Source organism: Plasmopara halstedii, assembly GCF_900000015.1.
Source record: "Plasmopara halstedii genome assembly, contig: Scaffold_208, whole genome shotgun sequence".
NCBI lineage: Eukaryota > Oomycota > Peronosporomycetes > Peronosporales > Peronosporaceae > Plasmopara > Plasmopara halstedii.
In genome coordinates, this window is record NW_020187129.1 from 131,818 (window position 1) to 151,834 (window position 20,017).

The window sequence follows — 20,017 nt, forward strand, 5'->3', positions numbered from 1 at the left end:
GAGCCACTTGCGCAAGTCCTTTTGGTTTTTTGAAAACCGGCTAGTCCACAATAGCTTTGACCTTAGCGGCTTCCACTCGAAGGACACGCTCCCAAATATAGCAACCTATAAAGGGGAAATATCTCTTGGGCCGAAGACGCACTTATCAGAATTAGCATGAAGCTTATTTGTGCGCATGCACTCGAGCACCGCTCTCAAATGGAAGATGTGGTATTCCTCATCTGTCGTCCTGTGCCTCGCATGACTGTGGACGAAGATGTCGTTGGGGGGTTTTCTGTGCATACGCCCGATGGGGCCTGAACAACTGTGCCACAAGACGATTAAATGTTGCTAGTGCATTTGAGGGCCATCAGCCACTCCCAGAGCATCCCGCTCGAAGTACTCACCGCTGTCAGCGGAATATCACTCGCTCTCATGAGCAATTGGTAATACCCATCGACCAAGTCGAGTAAACTGGACTTTGTGCAACCAACGATATTGTTCCGGAGAGCATTCTTCCTAGGATCTGGCGTCTGTGCTGGATTTCATTGTAAGCGTGAACGATTCGCCACCCGACACAAAACGTGGGTTTCGAATGGGAAAAATTAGTCCACGCACCATTTCTGCGTCGTGTAGCACGAAAAAAGGCTTTAATGACGTCACACTGCTCCTTGGGCAGGGACCATTGGCGTGTTACGCAGTGTTTGGTTCCCGGAACCAGGTCAATCTCATGACGCACACCTCAGTCCGGAGGTAGGACCGAAGGCAGGTCTTTGGAGACGACGTCTTGAAATTCCTTTACCAAGGCATAGTACAGTTTTGAGGGACGCTTAGACATGAACGATCCACATCATTTGAATAATACTACCTTCTAATCCTTGAAAAGTTAAAAAAATTCCCATTTGTGCGTTGAGCACCCTCTTGATGCCCTGACAGTTTCATCTAGATGCGACGACGAGTTAGTTTCTCGCTTGGTCGAATAATGGCCACCTCGGCTAAATCGCCTGCCTACAAGGCACCGCCGAACTTTCGAGGGACATCTCGTCGGGCTCAACAAGAGCATCTACCGCGAAAATAGCCTCGAGGGTGACGTCGCCTTCTTCCTTTCACGTCATCGCGTGTGGCGAGAGTGTATAGCAGTACGCTATCTTCTACGGTAGACACACCCTGGGTCAGGTTCGACGCCCTGCGTCTTGCAGATAACATACGCATCGCAGCCTCCACTCTATAGAGTTTTTACGTCTCATTGAGACCGGTGGAAGCACGCACTCAGCGTCGTCCACTCCCGCCTCATCGGAGCCTTAATGTTATTATCATCATTCGCTGAAGAGCTGCTATTCCCACAGCCGCTGTCCAATAGATAACGTGCCACTTCACGCGCGTCAGAAGCACTTTGGTCAAAACTCCTCGGACCTCGTTCGACCATGCCATTCTTGGCATGCAACAACGGCTTTTTAACTTGAGATGTGCTCAGTAACGATTGGGTCAGAGAGCTTCTACGATAACCTTCCAGATTTGGTAGCCTCTGATTACCGCAATGCATGAGAAATTATATTATAATGCAGTTTTCCGCGCATAAATGATACCTGGAAAGTGTTTGACAAGCTCACGGAAGGCCAAGTAAGTCTTCTGCTTTTCTTGAACAGTCGATCGACTTCGTAGGCGTCGCTTGATGTATTTAATTTGCGCGAAACAAGTAGTGAAGATTACCTGGATTGCTGCAAGCGTCGGTGTGGGTTGTCGTCCGTCGAATAGACACCGATTGCGGTCGGACAAAAGGAAGGGAAGTGTAACCGTGCGGAGAATGTTTCACACATAGCCGACAATCTTTGCAAGATTGTCGGCCGTCGCGTAATTAGTTAAAGCAATGTCGAGCCATGTTGGACGCTCAACGAAGAGCGGTGATACCAGCTCAAGCACCTGCCACCAGAGATGCGATAAGAACGTGCAGTTGAAGGACAAGGGCTGCTCGGTCTCAATGGCGTCACACCTCGTCCATTCGGTACTTTATGTGCAACGGGTTCGCTGTCTCGAAGAACCATAACTTCGAGCGCACCGGTAAAAGATGGAAGGCGAGCCGGAAAAGGAAGACTTTAAAGACAGGATTGAGCAAATGCATGCCGAAGCTGACAAACGACTTGACTTGCGCTTTGTCGAATCGCTGCGAGTAACTGTTATTGCTTCATCGGTGGCTTGGGTGTTCACACAGCACGGAGAAGTGCAGATAGCGGTATCTCCAGAAACAAGCACGTCTTCACGCTACTTGTGCAGCCTAAGTGAGGAAGTAGACACATTTGCTCGCTTTTCGACGACGAAAACATAAGCTGCGACGCGTCAAGTCGATTCACTATCTGTGTTGCTGCCTAATACAGCCTGCGCGGCACGTTGCATGTAAATCAGGCGTTACACTCGCGAGAGTGTACTCGATGTGTTGTTCAATGAAGTATTCTGCATCGGCCTCGCGCTGTCTTCGCGCACGAAGTCTGCAACCGATCCCAGCCTGAAAACGCGGGACACATGTAGCCTGAAGCTAATACCAATGCATTCGGTGGTGTGCTGTACTGGTGTGCGTCCGTAGGGCTGCTCGAGAAGCAGTTTAGCGGCTCAATGGAACCAGATCGACGGCGAGAATCGTACGCTGCATACTTGTTTGGTGGGAGGTCACGTGACCTCCCTGCGTGTCTTGTGCCACCCGACCAAAACCGCTTGTAACCACGTCGATGTCAGACTCCATATGAGCGGGCCGCTATGGCGAAGCAGAGACATCATGCGGAAGTCAAGCGCGTTACATCGCCCAGTGCGAGGAAGAAGCATTTTGAGCAGCTCAGTGCTCGCTGTTAACCTAATCCACGCGCTTGCCTCACAAGCCGCAAGCATGAATTGAAGTTATAAAGGAAGAAGCTGCCGCTTGAGGTGCGCGTCCAGACTTTGGTCGCTGAGCCAGCCATTACTGTGCCGTTGGTGCAAGAACTTATTTCGGATAAGATGTACGTGCGACGCGTCGCGGTCGTGCTTGCAACTCAGCACGAACCAATTTAGCACCGACTGCCACCGTTTTACGACCGGTGCCGGTATCAATACATGCTGCGTATAGTGCTACAAACGGGAGAGTACTTTTGTCTGTGCTACAGAAGTCGACGATGAAGCGTGCGTGCACGCCGATACCACGCCTCGAAGCTGTCATAGAATTGTTGGTAGAGAAACTCGGTGGTCGTATTGTCGACCGAAGCCTGTCCGAACAGGATGTCAGAATACTTTGCTGTCAAGTGCTCGAAAGCACCTAAACGCCAGGAAGCAAAGGAATGTTTCAGTTCTAATTAAGGGCCAATTGTTCCGACCTGGACAAATAGAGCTTCGCGCCGGATCCCTGCTGTAGTCTCCCGCGAGCTCAAGTTGCGCCTGCAGTTTCCCGACAGAGTTCGCAAGCCGAGTCGAGTCATCTGCAAAGAACACGCTTAAGGCTATGTGTACTGTGTTCAAACACACCGTAATCTTCGTGAGATCTTAGCAGGTTGCCGAGAGGCTCGATCGTCAAGACGAGGAGGGATCGCCTTGCTTGACGCCTCGCGTCGAATGCGGTGCGGGCACGGATGTCCGGTTGATAACTTGATGCACTTGTGGGTTCGTATACAACAGTATGATTCATCGATTACACGCTGTGCCAAACTCCATTCTCTCGGGCAGCTGGATACCGAATTCCCTCTGGAAGCCCAGGAACTTCGCGTATGCCTCTTCGTCATGAGCTATCACGAGGACTTGAAATCAGCGAGGAACCATGTGGCGGATCGATCGTCCTTTAACGAATCCTTTTTGGTCTGCGTGGATCAAGTCGGCGATGACTTGCTGCAGACGATATGTCAGCGCCTTCGACGACACCTTCACATCGACCTGCATGATAACGATAAGTCGATAGTTGCCTGGTTCAGCCAGCGGTTTGCAGTACTTCAAGGTAAGAATCTCACAGATCATTTTGTATGAGTCACACGATACTTCTAAAAAATGATATCTACGTAGTAAAATAGAGTTAGACTTAGTGTGCACTATATACTGGTAGCATATCATACGTAAACGGACAAGCATTTAGGTATGCGCGTCTGAAACGCGTCACTAATAAGTTTCCTCGCCGAGTTCATTGGCGTCTTTGGTCAGCCTATCAGTGTTGCAGCTCACACTATGACTGTGTCGTCCAGAAACGCGTCCTTTCATACTGACATTTAGAATCGCTCAGCGAGATGAAAAGTTTTGCTGCTATCAGCGAGACCATTACCGGTGAGGAAACAGCCAAGTTTCTCTTCGATTTAATGTTCTGCTATTTGGCTTTTCGATAGCCATTATCCTAGATTAGCCATTATCCTAGATTGAGAAATATTACTGTAATTAGTTAAGGTTTATACGTACCAAAGTATGGCTGTAAGATATGTGACATTTTCGAGTACTGGTGCAAGTGAATGGGGTCAAAATCTCGGAAAGAAAAGGTCCAATGGAAACGTAGGTTGCCAGAATTACATAGCCTTTCTTCATGTATAAACAAAGATTGGAACTATTGCCCTAAAGTGATTTAAAATATTCGTCCCGCTTCAAATTTTGGATGCGCACCGAGTTTGTTGAAAGGCTCTTGGTCTAGCGCCTAGATGGTGTGCCACCCAATGTATGCCCATCGACGTGGACTCGTAAAGTCAAATCTTCCTCTGTGTGAGGTGCATGCCAACTCTAATAAATCGTATCAGCAAATTGACGATCAGGTTTTGATAGGCATATACCTTCTGTGCACATCAAGCATAATATGTTTTTACTCTGTACTATGAACTGAAAGGCACTTAAGACTTTTTGGCTCGAAGAGGATGTGCTACTTGTGATTTTAGGACCGAACAGAGTTTAGAGCCTGGAGAGAGCCACCATCTTTAAACATTTGCGAGTGAGTCACGTCCAGAAATACCTGCCACTTGAAAGAGTCCAAAGAGTTCCGACAGAAGGCTGCATTTGCGATGCATCCAGCCTTTCGAGAGCGGAGACGTAAAAGATTTCCTCTCTTTACAGTTAAGGTTGAGATGATCATTTCTAATCCTTTACCGAACGGTCTTCAAGAAAAGTGGTCACGCGCTAAAATGGCACTTATGTGCAGGACCTCGGTAGAAGCGGTTTTCATGACATGCGATAGTATTAAAGCGACATGATCACATCGCCTGATCGCGTACCGTATGCGTTCAAATTCTTGTCCACTTATCAAATAGGGCAAGACATAATGGGCCATGTTCAAGATCAAAAACATCAAAGGCCGCGGTGGTGGTGGACTTCCCTCCAAGCGCAGTGGAGGTAACTATTTACGTAGAGGTCTTCAGACAGGTGTGGCATGCATAAAATTCTTCCAATTGCCCTAAATATCTCTTGAAGATGTGTTGTTTGACGCATTGGACTCGTAGCGCGGCCTCCGAATCTGGTCGGAAGCGGTAGTGTAGCACTATACGCTAAAAATTTGAGGTCAATGAGGCTCAGTCTCAAAGTTAACAACTCCTTGAGCGAGGTAAGGCTTACATCTCACGGTTTCTGGCTGTATCGTTAGCATCTCATACTTTTGAAACCACGAATGGTCTGACAAACTCGGAAGTGCCGCGCAGGTATGTATGACGCGCGACAATATAAAATACTCAACAGTATTAAAGATGCCACATACAAACACAAACTCCGAGCGTCGTGCAAGGGAAACACTTGTAAAAAACACAACTCTTTTGAGCGTTTTGTAAATTCGTGGAACGCTTTTTTGGTCCTAAATCTGGATTTGGAATACGATAGCATTGTAAGTACGGCACGGCTAGAATTCTGTGACTAATGATTCGACTGCAAGTCGAAACATCTGTGACCTACACTTCACCACTACAGCATCTTTGAGTAGTCATGAACCACCCTATACAAGAGATCAAGAGCGCGTCTGGGGCTATACAAGAGTCGCAAATAGATTCGTGCAGCATACAAGGCTATCCAACTGTTGTGCTAGGTGCGCTGAATTAAATGGTGAAGGCAAACGTGGCACCAAACCATTATATTAAGATGATAAGTAGCGCTCGTAGATTGCGGTCTTCAAAAGACATCGCCCAGGAATTAAAGACGGTATGTCGCTGCCTCCAGCGTGAATATCGGATAACAGCTGTAAGCTGAAGTCTCGAGTGATGAGTTCAAGCGGAACAGGTTTGAAAGTAGATGTGTGCCGCGACCTCCTATGTTTGATCCTGTGGAGATATGTGCTCTACCTATAGATAGCTCGGATAATCCCCGTATATTTCATTTTCACATTTTGACTCTGATCTCGGTGATGGAGATTTGTCAATACGATTCGACTCGCTAATATCGACCCGGCTGCACTTCTTAGCAAATTTTAGAATTTAGTCTCAACGAAAAATTGCACCATTCGCCAAAAGCGCGGCATGATAACTGAGAAGCATGACTTGCCAAAGTAACGCGCAGTAGCCAGAGGCACGTTATAGAAAAAAAAGTTTTTTCAAATTGCTTTAGCTTACCCACGAATGCAGAAAAGATTTCAAGTGGACAATCTCATTATATGCGCAAACCTTCTGTGTTCTACGAGGGCTTATTGAGTGCCGTTCTGCAAACCTGCTCTCACCACCCTTTCTAATGAAAAGCGCTTTATCTTCTCGATTAACCGCTGGAGTTGATCTTGCTTTTACTTTGAAAAAACGATCCGGTTCTGATCTGCTTGGTACGTCTTGAGAGAATCAGTCCGATTGCGTAGCTTAATGATCCCATACGAAAGATGACACATGTCAGAAATACACACACAGAGACTCTTGGAGGGCGTTGATGTGCCGTAAAAGCTGAGAGGAATCCCAAAGCAAGACATGGAAGGATCTCCCACCGCCGGCTTTGCTTGATGAGCGAAAAATCGCCCATTTCGCAGTAGGTCAGCAAATATCAAATGAAGTGGAAAAGATACTTCAGCCTCGCCGAGGCTTGATTTCGCTTCAGGGTGATGCGTACCAACCCATTGTGCATTTTTTTCGTGCGACTCGCATAGTCAAATCTCTTTGCCGTGCGCTTTGCATAGAAGAAGGTGCAACTTGAGATGTCTGCTTTTACAAACGCTCAGAAGACACTCTGCCCAGGAGCGAACCCAGGGGCCTCCCTCTATAACCTAGTTACCTAGGCTGCGTCGCTATTAGACTTCCATTTAAACTGTAGCTTATTTATTATCGCTCGAACCAGCCAGCATGTACCACGGATCCTTTCTTTTTCAAGTACTGATACTTTAGTACATTTAATTGTTAAATATGATATTTGCACAATTATAAGGTGGGAGAGCAAAACAGTGCAATACATACATACTCCCCGTTTAAACTAATAAATTAAATGTCATTCAAGTGTAAGTGAAAAGCAATCACACAATAAAATTGTTTGCGCTACAAAACGAGAATCACAATAGCATACGCTGGCTTCTAAACCTTATATCCTCTTCAATCCGGTCAAATCACAGCATTACGCCGCCACTTTTTCACCAAGCATTGTTTATCCATTGTTATTAACCAATCCTTGAATGCGGTTCGTTCTGAAATTGACCCGCATTCATTTAATCACCACCAGCGATGGATCCGCATACTGTAAACACGATTGGCATGCAGGGTGGCATGTCAATACCTATGTCAATATCGATGGCTAATGCAAATGGTACCAATCAACAGGCTGTGGCGATGGGCATGAACGGCAGTATGGGTATGAACGCTTACGGAATCCCTCAGCAGCCTTTACAGCAACATCAAAGGCTGATGAACATGGGTCATATGAATCATATGGCAATGGGATCTATGGCTATGAAAATCAATCCAAACGCGCCTGCGGCAGCTGGGAGTACAGGTGTGCAAGCGCCATGCGTGCAGGCGGGTACATCCAGCGCAGACTGGCGCATCCAGCTCACGCGTGAACACCGAGCGAATCTCATCGCAAAAATGTACATAATTGCTTATCTACTTGGTTTTTGCTATATGACGCTAATTTTCTGTTTTGTTTGCGCGGTCACAGCTACAACGAAATGGTTCGGGTGTCGGCTGACCCCGTACCGGGTATCAAACTTTGGATGAATGTGTCCTGGTACGAATTGACACTGTTTAAGGAGTCGCGTACGCAGGAGGAATATATCAACAAAATCTTTTCTCGATTAAAGTCCTTGCGCGCACAGCAAACGGATATGAATGCGGTTATGGCAGCGCAGACGCTTCCGAATCAGGGTATGCTGTCAAGACTAGACTTTTCATATTATAGTACCCTTAACCTGAATCAGCATGCTGGCGTACCTGCCTCCAATGGTGGGAATATTGGGGGATATTTGGCAAACTCGCAATACGGAAGCTCGGTTACCTTTTCCGGTTCGCAGCCATCTCAGCCAACTAAACCGCTAACACTAAATGCGAGAGGAATGCCTGCAAATCCCGCAGTACCAACTAGCACCACGCCACAGATGACAGCCAAATCAGATGAGGGTGTTTTGGGTAATATAAGTGACATGACCGCGGAGTATTGGCGGCAACATGCAGCACTTAAAGCAAAGTATCATGACGATGTGGAAAAGGTACACAGTGCATTTAAGAAGTATGTTGATCACATGAAAGGCCACGACGAGACCGAACAAAAAAAAAAGCTGCGTTACCTTTTAAGCTATGTGCAGCTTTGCGCGAGCATTTTGAACGAGGACAAGACAACAAACCCGCCGCGGAAAATTGAAGAGCTGGACAAAGTGTACAAGTATATAGTCAAGATTGTGAATCCGTATTTGAAAAAGCTGCGCACGGAAACTGACAAGCGCAGCTTCACGTCTACTGTAGGCAGCCACGATCCAACCGGAGTAAATATTCCTGTGGCGACGAACCCCGCTGTCAGCGTAGGCATGTCTGCAAGTGTTGAGCGGGTCACAGCATCAAGTCATACCTCAAATGTGCCCAATGGGACAACACTCTTACATCAAGAGCATCAGAACATGTCGCTCCAACAGAAGCAGCAACAATATATTTTGCAGCAACGCCATCAGCAAATGCAGCAGCAGCAGCGGATGCATGCCCAAGCTCGCCAGCAGCAAATGATCCAACACCACCAGTTATTACAACAGCAACAGAAAGGTTTAAGTCCGCGAAATCAAGCTCAGTTTTCTGCTTTGCAAAATAACCAGCCGAACGCTTCGAATCAACTACAAAGCAATAAGTCGCCTAACAATCATCAAACATCTCAGCAGAAGCAGCATCAACAAGCTCAGCACGTTCAGCAAAGCCCTAATTCTCAGCACCAACCAAACCAGTCTCAATCCGCTATACAGCGATCTCAAGCAAATCATCAGACGCATCAGCTTCCGCAACAAAGTCAGCAGCAGCGCCCACAAGGCCAGCAGCAGGCTCCGCAACAAGCTCAGCACCACACTCAGCAACAAGGTCAGCAGCAGGCTTCGCAAAAAGCTCAACAACATGCTCAGCCACAAGGTCAGCGACAGGGTCCGCAACAAGCTCAGCAACAGGCTCAGCAACAAGCTCAACATCAGGGTCAGAAACAGGAGGATCCACCTCATCCTCATTCGCTACAGAAGTCTCAACAGCATCAACAGCAACCTATACCGTCAACACACGCATCACGCACGGAAACAACCTCATTGAATTTGGACGACTCGCTATATGGAGGTATGGATAGCGCTGGATTGTTGCAGATGGCATCCAACCTTGGATCTTCAGGTACCTCTTCGGGATTCATGAACTTTCCGAATGACCTCTCGCCCACCAATTTCTCAAGTATGGACCTTCTTGATATGGATGGCTTCATGGGCCAGGATAGCAATGGCAACGCCGGTGGAGGGCAAAATACAACTAATAACTCTGGTGAAAACAACACAACCCCAGGCGATGGAGCTGATTCAGATTTGATGTTTATGGAAGCACTTTGATTCAAAATCTGTAGTCTCTTTGTGTTTGTTGCTGTCTACCTCTCGCACAACAAAAGTGTTGAAGGCGATGCGGAAAAAGCAAATTGTATCTTAGACATTCCGCTTTAATTGATGTATGTTCCCCGATAACGTCAATGGGTGAAGAAAGTCCAAATAGTGTTGACTGCTAAATAGGGGAGATAAAAAACTCAAAGAATTATTCGAGAGACTTCTACTGTCACCCTTTTTCTGTCACGTCTCGACTGTCGTTCGGCGACGCCAGAAGCACAACTTTTGGCATTCTGCCTCTCTCCTCGCACGACTTGTGGGCGAGCCTATTTCTTCACGTTTAATTAGCATAATCACGTTGTGGAACGTCTAACTTACCCACGTCTTCTACTGTTGCGCTATGGCAAATAGAAATCCTACACGAATGTTAAAACCCACAAGCAGCACGCAGAGCATGTCAAGCGCGTTGTCGCTGCAGCCTGCGCCGCTTACGAGCGCGGTATTCTCGCGTACTGTCGAAGAAGACCTTGAATCACAGGCACGTGCGTCACTTAGTCTTTTTGGGTTCGGCTCCAAGGATTCTGTCAACTGGAGCCCCGTCAGCGCCACCGCCACTACCGCCTCTTCCGCAGACACAACTGGAACAGGCGGTGCGATTAAAGTACGTGTCATGGAGCGCGTATGTCCCGTTGGTACAAATAAATTTCTCTGGAATACGATGAATTCTCTCGCTAATGGGGGCGAAGGAGGCGATGATCCAGAAGATCTATGTGCTGATCCCGCAACAATTAATGGCAACAATAGCAATGGCGTCAACGTAAATGGAGCGCGGGACGGCGAAAAATTAGATTGGGACTCTGCGTCTTCAAATGCAGGACTTGGCAATATGTTTGCATCGAAAGTGTTGCAGCAATATCTTGTGAAATGTGTAGCGCTATTGCCATCTTCGATTGAAGAAGTTGTCGATTTACTCATTCGTTCCGACAGAGAAGATATGGAGCTGCCTATGCAACATCTTGTTGGTGTCCGCACTAGCTCATCGGCATTTGTTTATCGTCGCAAGAAGAAGCCCCGACGTCGCAGTAATAATAACATGAGCAGCGGCATTAGTGGAAGTAGTAGCGACGGGGTTTCTCAGCGAATGACCTCCCAGGCTTCAACTCAAGATTGTGATAGCGAATCCTCGTACTCAGATTCAGACTTGGATGTTGACGAGGATGTACACCCTTTTACAGGTTTTGGTCGAGAATCTACATCTGGGCGCGCTCGAGGAACCCGTGGTGAATCATCAGAGATCGATCGATCACGAGGCAATGCAACGCCGACAGGAGGAACAAGCCCAGGGCTGTATTTATCGAACTCATACATGGAAGATTATCGAACGGCAATGGCAACATCAGGTCATCAGGGTAATCTCGGTATCAAATGGGTTATTGGTGAGAAGTCAAGTCGGATGTTTGCATCGCGAACTACGTATTGTTTATTAGATTACGAGTGTATTTTGGTGAATGATTGGGATGAAGATGCTGACCCCTCGCCAATGTATGTGCGCACGATGCAATCGTGCTACAGTCCACAGTGTCAGTCGTGGCTAGACGAGGTAGGCTCTAAGCCTACAGACCTTCAGCCAACAGGTTTTATGGTACGTCTAGCAAGTGGTCACAACGGATATGTAGAAATTCAGTTTGTGGCATCGATATTGGAAAAGGCACAGCTACCACTGGTCTCTCGACGGGCAAAATTACGCGCACTGTGCGCGAAAATTGCACGATTGGAAGAGGTACTGACAAGTCGTCGCTTATCGCAGTCTTTGCTCGTGAATGCACCACATTGGGTTCATAATCGTGAACGTTTAGGATGCCGTATATGTAATGCAAGGTTTGGTCTTTCACGTCGTCGCCATCACTGCCGTTTATGTGGTGAGGTTTGCTGCTCTGAGTGTTGTCCCAAGATGGATGTTGCGCTTCCTGATGTTGGCTCCACAAGTGTGCGTGTGTGTATCGTCTGTATACAAAAGCGCCGAAAAATTTGCGAGTCTACTACATCTTCGTCCAGCGCATCAGCTGGTGCATCATCGCCGTCTCCAAGTAAAGAAGCTACTCATAATCCGCCGCCACCGCTGAGTCATCCTTTTCGTTCTGTGTCATCGTCACCACCAAATGCCTGCCTCCCCTCCTCGTCAAGTCACAGTTCCGCTGCCAGCAGCTTCACCACCGCCAGCAGTCTAGGCGAACAGAAGCACTCGTTGGCATCCTCCGTTTTTCAAAAGATGAAGAGTTCTTCACTAAGTTGAAATGCTATTTGATACTAACTGTGGTACACGTCTTCCAAAAAAACTTAGCTTGATACTTATTGACTCTTAGACTAGTCCAATAACCCAAAATTGAAAAAACGTCATAATCTGACGGCAATAAGCTTAAGAGCTATTTTATGTCTAAAACAAAAATTTGCAATGTGCTCATTGACATTATTATTAGAGAAACGCTTCCAAAATTTAATGAAAAATCTGATTAAAACAATAACTTCTATCTAAAATATCTTTAATTTTTTAGTTCGAACGATCGAGGCGAACTTGCGCAACTCAATCACCGGTCAGTCTATAAGTTTATGTTTGCATTTGTTCAGCATGTGGCTCAATCTGACGCCATGACGTATTAAACGCGCGGTACCTCAGTCTTTTTTCATGAAGTTTGTTGCCGTGAGCCAGCCAGACGTCAGGTCCGGAGATCAAATTTTACCGTATGTAATGCCACTTCAATATTTGCAGCTCTTTCTGCATTATCATTCTAGGGCTTCAGCTCTATGAAACGCCTGGTTTATAGATGTGTGATAAATGTCGTGACGGAAGGGTATCTCAAAATTATGGCTACTAAGATGGTGGTTGTGAAGTGTATGATACTCCGTTTCGAAGCTGTTTTGTATAAAAGGTTTATGTTGATGAAGATGCAGTAATATAGAGCAAGCTGTACGGTTGAGCTTCATACATACCTGGTGACGCATATCCGGATGACCATAGTTTAAATACAAAAACCTGTCTACGCCATTGGCGTCGAAAGTAGCAGCCATTCGATGGATTGGTAAGACATTGAGCGAATGAACAAATTAGTGGTTGCAGAAATGTTGCCTTTTATTAAAGCATTCTTCATATTTCAACAACTCTGACTTTGTGGACCTGACGCTTGTTTTTGAGGTAACGCCTTTATTTACTCCCAAACGCATACAATGACAGATGTATATAAATCTGACGAGTCAATCTATCAAAATTTGAGACTGCTGCCGAGAAAACCAAGGTGTATTCATTTGTACTAATGTATCAACGATGTTTGCCACGCATGCCATTATACTCTGTTCGGCTATTTCGGCCAAGCTTCTTCTAGTGTCTATGCTTATCTGACGCAACATTCGAATGTGTCCTGCACTTCAGCGTGTTGACAAAGAGACCCTTTGCATTCTGATGGGGATTTGTGAGGAGCAAGAAGTCAGCTTCCAAAAAGCCCGAAATACTGCAAATGTGAAATACAAATTTTGACAAGGTGGCGGACTTAACAAACCTGAGTTTATGTAATTAAGCGCGAATTACCGCTATAATTGATATAATTACTAGTGGGTACCTTGCAGTCCACGTCAACCAAGGCACAGGATGGGTTCGTGAGCGCCACCCAGGCGAGAATCGCAATATACATTTTGAGTCTCGCTTAAAATAGCAGCATCAGTATTTGCTATACTATCTGTCATAATTATATCCTACATAGCGCAAAGCGTGGGACCAGCAATCGTTGCCCCATCCCACTACTACCAATTACTACTTCATCATGTTAAATATTTGGAACTTTGCATTTAAGTCCGAGTGTAATCTGTACGTGCACCATGATACCATGTATTAGGTTTTAAAATTAAATTAGCTTGACTTCTTCTTACGCGTTTCCATATCTAACATTGACGAATACAGCAGCTGGGCTGATTGCATTATCGTTGCTGCCATTATCTGTTCGTCTGCTTAGCAAGAATTCTGCCAATGTTGTCGAAGGTACACGCAATCCACATGTCTATCATCATTGAATGGACATTTAGAGATTGCTACTGTTACAGTTACCTAATATTGTAGCAGCTATAAGTTTAGAGGAAGCATGACGGACAATCCCACCGTCGGCGACTACAGTATACTTTGCTGTAAGGCATACTTCAAACGGTATGTGGTCAGCCAAAAACTGTAATTTAGTCAATATTTATGAGGAGTACTGGTATTGCCCATTCATCCAGATGAAACTTTCTTAGATATCAATTAATCTTAGTCAGCCAGTCTTCTAATTCGTTCCAATCACATTCTAGATGAGGCCAATCAATCATAGTAATATTAAAGCCGCCTGCAACGCTGTGTTAAATACTACCACTCAATTTCACTTTGCCGGCAATTGCCTCGTTGTGATTTAGAAGGGCTCGAAGAATTGTCTGCAAAGCATAAGATCATCACGTGCATGCACAACTGGCTGAAACCACTAGCCGTACGATCAACGGCCCTGCCAAATGGATAGTAAAAAACACAAGTTCCACTTCACTTCGCTCAATAAATATTGATTTCGAGGAAAAGCTGCCTTTTTCCAAATTAGGTTAGTTTGCGAAGAGTTAATGTGGTAATCATCTGCTAGAATTGTACACATTAATGTGTTAATAAAAGTCGTTCATGCATAGTGAGAGAGCATTCGCTCATTCCATTCATTTTGAGCGAAATTATTTGAAAAAAAATTAACCTCATTAGAAATGAAAGCGTATCAAATAGTAGAAGAAAAGAAGAGAAGAGGAGCGCGGTTTGAGCAGAAGCGAGCAGTTCCAGATTGCTAAGAAACTGTAACGCTTAATGAACACCAGAAATAATAGTAATCGTGGCTGCAAAAACGTTCGGCAGCATCTGTGTTTGCCATGCACATCAAGACAAGGTCACCCCATTGTGGGTATGATGCGTAAGGAATACTTTTAAAAAGGCTCTTGTAAATTCGGTGGATCGACTTTGGTGCAAAATTCATCAATAATGGAGCAGTTTATGCGCATTTACTAGCTGCGTACCGGGCCACTTCTTTCGTAAATGCGTTTACGGGAAGAGGACAGCTTATCGCCTAACGAAAGCGTAACTGAGAAAAGAATTTTATCAGTTGTTCGATTAAAGCAAGCGTTGCATCAAAGCTAGATCTTGGATAGTTATCAACACAGGTTGGACCTGAATAATTGGCAACATATCTTCATGTGACAGCTTAACATTTGGTGGTAACGAGGTATTCATAACTCTCCGCGACTCAAACGCCAAAGTACTTGGGACTGACCGGAGGTGAGTAGCACGATACAAATGGGTCCTACGAGTCTTTAGAAAGATTCAAAGAATTAGGTGTTCCTTTCTCGATAAATTAGAATTGGTGCGGCTCATAACTTCATGATGCGAGGGCTGTACCACCTTTCTTTTGAGGGCATCAGCAGACACCATTTACGAACGCTGTACCACCTGCCGGTCAAAACACCAGCAGACAACATCCGAAATGAACTGACGAGCCCGTGGTGCGCCGATCTTGATCCAGATAGGCCGCGATGAGTTGGTGTAAAAGGTACTCCATGTGGAGTGAATCTACGTGGCTTGTCCGATAGCGATGAAACAACTGATCCATGGACTCACCCATAGGCAATATTCGTTTGTACAATAACATACGATGAATCTCAATGTGGAAGCAATGTTGAGCAAGTATCTTATGTCTTCAAAGTCGAAGTAAATTTTCCACATCGACGGACGGTCCGGCTCACACAAGCCAGACTTCTTTGAAGTACGGAGCTGATAAAGCCGTGATAAACACACCGGCGCAATGAGCGACAAACCAGCTGTCGGCGTCATGGCCGTATTGCAGAACAAAAAAGTCAGACGTGTCGACGAGCGAATAGTTCCTTATAGTGATCAGGTGTCAAATGCCTTGAGCATAACACCCTCATCATTTAATAGTTTTGTCTAATGCACCGGCAAACCTTGAAAAGAAATAGCGACAAAAGACCAAACATAAAACAGATGTAGATAATTGCGCCGTTCTTTTGGCTGATGATCAGCTTGAGAGAATATACGGCTCGTTCATGCTGTGCTCAGCTATTAAACGCGCAACTGAGATGGGCATGGGCGTGCGGTTATATACGTCGGCAAGCTGCGGAAGTGGCGCCACATATTTTGGAAGCCGTCAGGTTTTAATAGTAGCGATGGGGTCTTTCAAAGACACTATTATGCGGCACCGAGCGACAAGGTACCGCCGTTTTGCTCGGAATTTATCGTTAAGCCGTTTGACGCGCTCCGGCCTACGCTGAAGCGAATTGTGATGCAGCGACCACTTCACAGTTAAATGCAGCCCGTCAAATAGACTGCGGTAAGAGTAAGAACAACCATCACTATCTGCAATGAGACAAAAGGCCCACGCAGAATCCGTGTGTGTAGTGAGCACAAAAAGAACTGCCTTGGCCTATTAGCGGGGATTATCTCAACTAATAACCAAACAAACGCTTAACTTTGTTGAACTACGTGGATGACAGTGGTTAGAGTGTAGTTGTGAGCCATGTGAGCTTATTCACAAAAGCCTTAAATGAATCAACAGTAAGCTATGCGACGCAGATTGTACCTAAATACGCGGTAAACGGCAGCTGCAGTCGTCAGATATTAATATCTCACCCGTAAACATCATGCGAGGTTTGTATGCTCTCTTAATTAATGCGTTACGCACATTGTATAGGAAAATAGTGCGAAAGTCTGTAGGAATCTCGGTAGCCTAGATTTAAAGGAAACGCGGGATGCTTACGATGGCAATGATACTCGCGAAGTTAAAGCTATTTTGAGGCGCGGCCGCAAAGAGCCCTCGTAAACAGACACAATGAACGGGTTCGAGGTGACATAAAGATAGAGTTGAAGGACAGTGAACAAACCAGGCGTATACGTAGTACGGGGTCTCACACACACTTGCATGAGAGCACGCAAATTACTCAGTGATGAGAATACGCTGGAAAGACAAATGCGTGAATATGGCTCGTTGTAATTTGCATACAGAGCAGAAAAATTCAAGCACAGCGGGTGCTCGTCGAAATCTCATTTTTGCGTAATATCCTGATTTAAAGCCCGATGTGGTATATATTTTGGTCAAATGTATTCATCGTGTACGTACACAGTAGAAATCTCAGATTTACCAAAGCACCAGTGTGGATAATGAGAATGAGACCACGTTACTGAGAGGCCCGTGGGACATGGGATTCGCTGGTCTAACGTCATGTATCTTAGTTGTTATTATTATTGAGCAAGTAAGAAGTATATACTAAGTTTTAAGAAAATAGACCAGTCTTCTTAAGATATATAACAAAATCGATAAGCAATATATGCATCCTTCAGTTCTGAGTGGGGCGTCCAAAAGCATGCTTAGATCGTTTGATTGCTGAGTCCGTGTGTAAAGTGCCCGACAACCCTTATGTATAGATGTGAAAGTGTATTGCACGCCGTGTATTACGCAATTCCCATGGCGTCAGTTAAGCAAGCAGCATTTTTTAGTGCGCATAAAGCCGCAAAAAATGCCACACTGAGTGTCGAGTCCGTGACGACCAATGTGAGCGTATGAAAAACTGACGATTTCTATTCTCATGCCAGCTTTCAATATCAGCAAGATACAAATGGGCCATTTTGTAACAATTCAGCGCATGTAGTAACGTAAATTCCGTCTTGATCTGTTCAAACCACAATCCATGTGTTCACACACCGTTTGACGTTCATTATGATCGTCTGTCCCTGGTCGACAAATCTAATCCTCTTGTTGAAATATTTAGGGATGGCGCTGCACCTACTATGCAACGGGGTTGAACGTCCCTGGTAACAGGGGTGTGTGTCACACGAGATGGGCATGGTGTGACAGCACCCAAACAAAAATACGGTATGTGGCTGGGTAGCCAGTACTTATGCATGTATTTAGATTTTTCTATATATATTTAGGAAAATCTATACATATAAAATTAGGCGGCTTTGCCACAGATAAAAATAAATAAAAAGCAGTTTTGGTTTTTAAACGGAAGAGCTAATTAGCCTTGGTTAAGGCAATAATCACTCTTGGAGTAAGCGGATTGCGATCCGCTGACTCGTGCTTGTTCTAAGTATAGAACGAAAGGTCGGTACCCTAAATTACGCTTCCTCACAGCGCTAAGCTACGGCAGCCCCGCTGCATAAGTCAACGCAGCTCCGAACCAGCAACGGAGAGCTTGTGGAGAGCTCAACGTGATTTGCTGCGGATCCTAAATGCACTGAGTACAGTATTGCCATGAGGAATATTATATTTCCGCATCTTTACAATAAAGACACTACAAAGAGCTTGAGCTGTTTCGTAGAGATTTGGCAACGCCTTTTTCGCTGCGGCAAGTTTTTTTGGCTCCTGGGCTCGCGAACCTCACCTGTGAAGGCCATACCGCTGGATATGCTCAAAGTTAATAGCATCTGCTAATGCGCTTGTGCGGTTAAAGCAATCACAACAGAGTCTGATGATAATGTAACAAAACAAAGCTGCTCGTAACTTAACGGTGGCATCGCGAAGATTTAACGCAGTGAAGAAATGCCGAAGAAATTCGTGAGGCTACTTGAATGAATCTTAGTCCTGCTGTCATGTGCTGGGCCTGTCAATACGTTTTAAGTATGAAGCATAGTTCCGACAAAATGTCTGGAGCTGTGAACACCGCACTTTTCTTTACTAGTCGGATATTTGTGCCGTCTGCAGGCCAGACAACTTGCTGTAAGTGGATTTGTACAGATTATATACGTTTTATGATCATGAATGCATGTTCGGACTGGTTACTTTAATGTGCAAATTTTTTGTCTGGTGTGGTCATGCTACGGTCTAACCGCGATTGGCCATCAACAATTAAAGCCTCACACTATTTACCTGGATGTATAATTGCATCCTATTATTTTGTCGAATAGGGTGCTTCCGTTGTTCGACCAATCGTGATTCGTTTTCGCTTCAAGTGTCCAGTCCATAGTACAGCTAAGTCAAGAGCAACTCACTTGGTAAAACGACTCAGAAGCCGCGAAAAGAAAGCGATGGACCCACACTCGATGGTGATCCAAGGCAACGGCATTTCTATGCCTATGTCAATGGGTATGGGTGCCACAAACCCGCAAGCTATGGGATTAGGTCCTCAAACCATCTACAACCAGCAATCGACCATGATGATGAATGCCATGCCGATGAGCTCTGTAGGTATGACTCAATTGAACTCGAACGTTGTTAACCCGGCCCAGGTAAGCGACTGGCGTATTCAACTGACGAGGGAGCACCGTGCCAATCTTATTGCTAAAATTTACAATGAGATGGTGCGCGTGTCAGCTGATCCCATGCCAGGGATTAAACTTTGGATGAATGTGTCATGGTTTGAGCTGTCGCTTTACAAGGAGTCGCCCACACAGGAAGTTTACATTAACAAAATATTTACAAGACTGAAGTCATTACGAGCGCAGCAATCGGACATGAATGCGGCTATGGCAGCGCAAGGACTGCCTAATCAGGGTATGCTCTCTAGACTCGACTTTTCTTACTATAATACACTTAATTTGAACCAGAGAGGTACAAATGCAAGTCAAGTAAGCAATTATCCCGGACACAATCAGCTGGGAGGATCAGGACCACATCTTGGAGCTCATCATCAGCAACAGCAACAACAACAACAGAAATCGGCATCTGCTAGTAGCACTCCAGTGAAAGCAGAGACGATCACATCAGGGAACTCTGCGATTGAGTATTGGCAGCAACACGCGGCGCTGCGAGCAAAGCATCAAGGGGATGTGGAAAAAGTGCACAACGCTTTCAAGAAATATGTGGATCATATGAAGGGGCACGATGAGACGGAGCAGAAGAAGAAACTACGATATCTTCTTAGCTATGTAGAACTTTGCGCAAATATTTTGAGTGAAGACAAGACGACGCATCCACCGCGGAAGATTGAGGAGCTGGACAAGGTCTTCAAGTATATTGTCAAGATTGTCAATCCTTATTTGAAAAAATTGCGCACAGAAACAGATAGGCGAGGTGGTGATGGCAACACTGTCGCTTCAACTGGCCTGCCACTGTCGTCATCTGGGCATGACAT

The 20,017-nt window shown here is 45.6% G+C and overlaps 6 protein-coding genes across 6 annotated transcripts; 5 read left to right on the forward strand and 1 right to left on the reverse strand.

Annotated features, from left to right (window-relative positions):
* Positions 1-5,228: 5,228 nt before the first annotated feature.
* PHALS_03017 (uncharacterized protein) lies at positions 5,229-5,539 on the forward strand (the record flags this gene model as incomplete). The annotated part of the gene is made up of 2 exons (XM_024721145.1): positions 5,229-5,322; positions 5,400-5,539. 2 exons carry the CDS (start codon positions 5,229-5,231, stop codon positions 5,537-5,539), a joined length of 234 nt encoding a protein of 77 aa, XP_024572837.1.
* Positions 5,540-7,571: 2,032 nt separating this feature from the next.
* Positions 7,572-9,904, forward strand: PHALS_03018 (uncharacterized protein; the record flags this gene model as incomplete). Its single annotated transcript, XM_024721156.1, has 3 exons — positions 7,572-7,933; positions 8,005-8,914; positions 9,092-9,904. 3 exons carry the CDS (start codon positions 7,572-7,574, stop codon positions 9,902-9,904), a joined length of 2,085 nt encoding a protein of 694 aa, XP_024572838.1.
* A 442-nt stretch (positions 9,905-10,346) lies between these two features.
* PHALS_03019 (hypothetical protein F444_09357) lies at positions 10,347-12,185 on the forward strand (the record flags this gene model as incomplete). The annotated part of the gene is made up of 1 exon (XM_024721167.1): positions 10,347-12,185. The coding sequence occupies one exon, from the start codon at positions 10,347-10,349 to the stop codon at positions 12,183-12,185; it is 1,839 nt and encodes a 612-aa protein (XP_024572839.1).
* Positions 12,186-15,735: 3,550 nt separating this feature from the next.
* Positions 15,736-16,219, forward strand: PHALS_03020 (uncharacterized protein; the record flags this gene model as incomplete). The annotated part of the gene is made up of 2 exons (XM_024721178.1): positions 15,736-15,828; positions 15,908-16,219. 2 exons carry the CDS (start codon positions 15,736-15,738, stop codon positions 16,217-16,219), a joined length of 405 nt encoding a protein of 134 aa, XP_024572840.1.
* A 1,177-nt stretch (positions 16,220-17,396) lies between these two features.
* On the reverse strand, positions 17,397-17,660 carry PHALS_03021 (uncharacterized protein; the record flags this gene model as incomplete). The annotated part of the gene is made up of 2 exons (XM_024721189.1): positions 17,397-17,522; positions 17,625-17,660. 2 exons carry the CDS (start codon positions 17,658-17,660, stop codon positions 17,397-17,399), a joined length of 162 nt encoding a protein of 53 aa, XP_024572841.1.
* Positions 17,661-18,971: 1,311 nt separating this feature from the next.
* Positions 18,972-19,963, forward strand: PHALS_03022 (uncharacterized protein; the record flags this gene model as incomplete). The annotated part of the gene is made up of 3 exons (XM_024721200.1): positions 18,972-19,437; positions 19,627-19,886; positions 19,952-19,963. 3 exons carry the CDS (start codon positions 18,972-18,974, stop codon positions 19,961-19,963), a joined length of 738 nt encoding a protein of 245 aa, XP_024572842.1.
* Between the last annotated feature and the right edge of the window lie 54 nt (positions 19,964-20,017).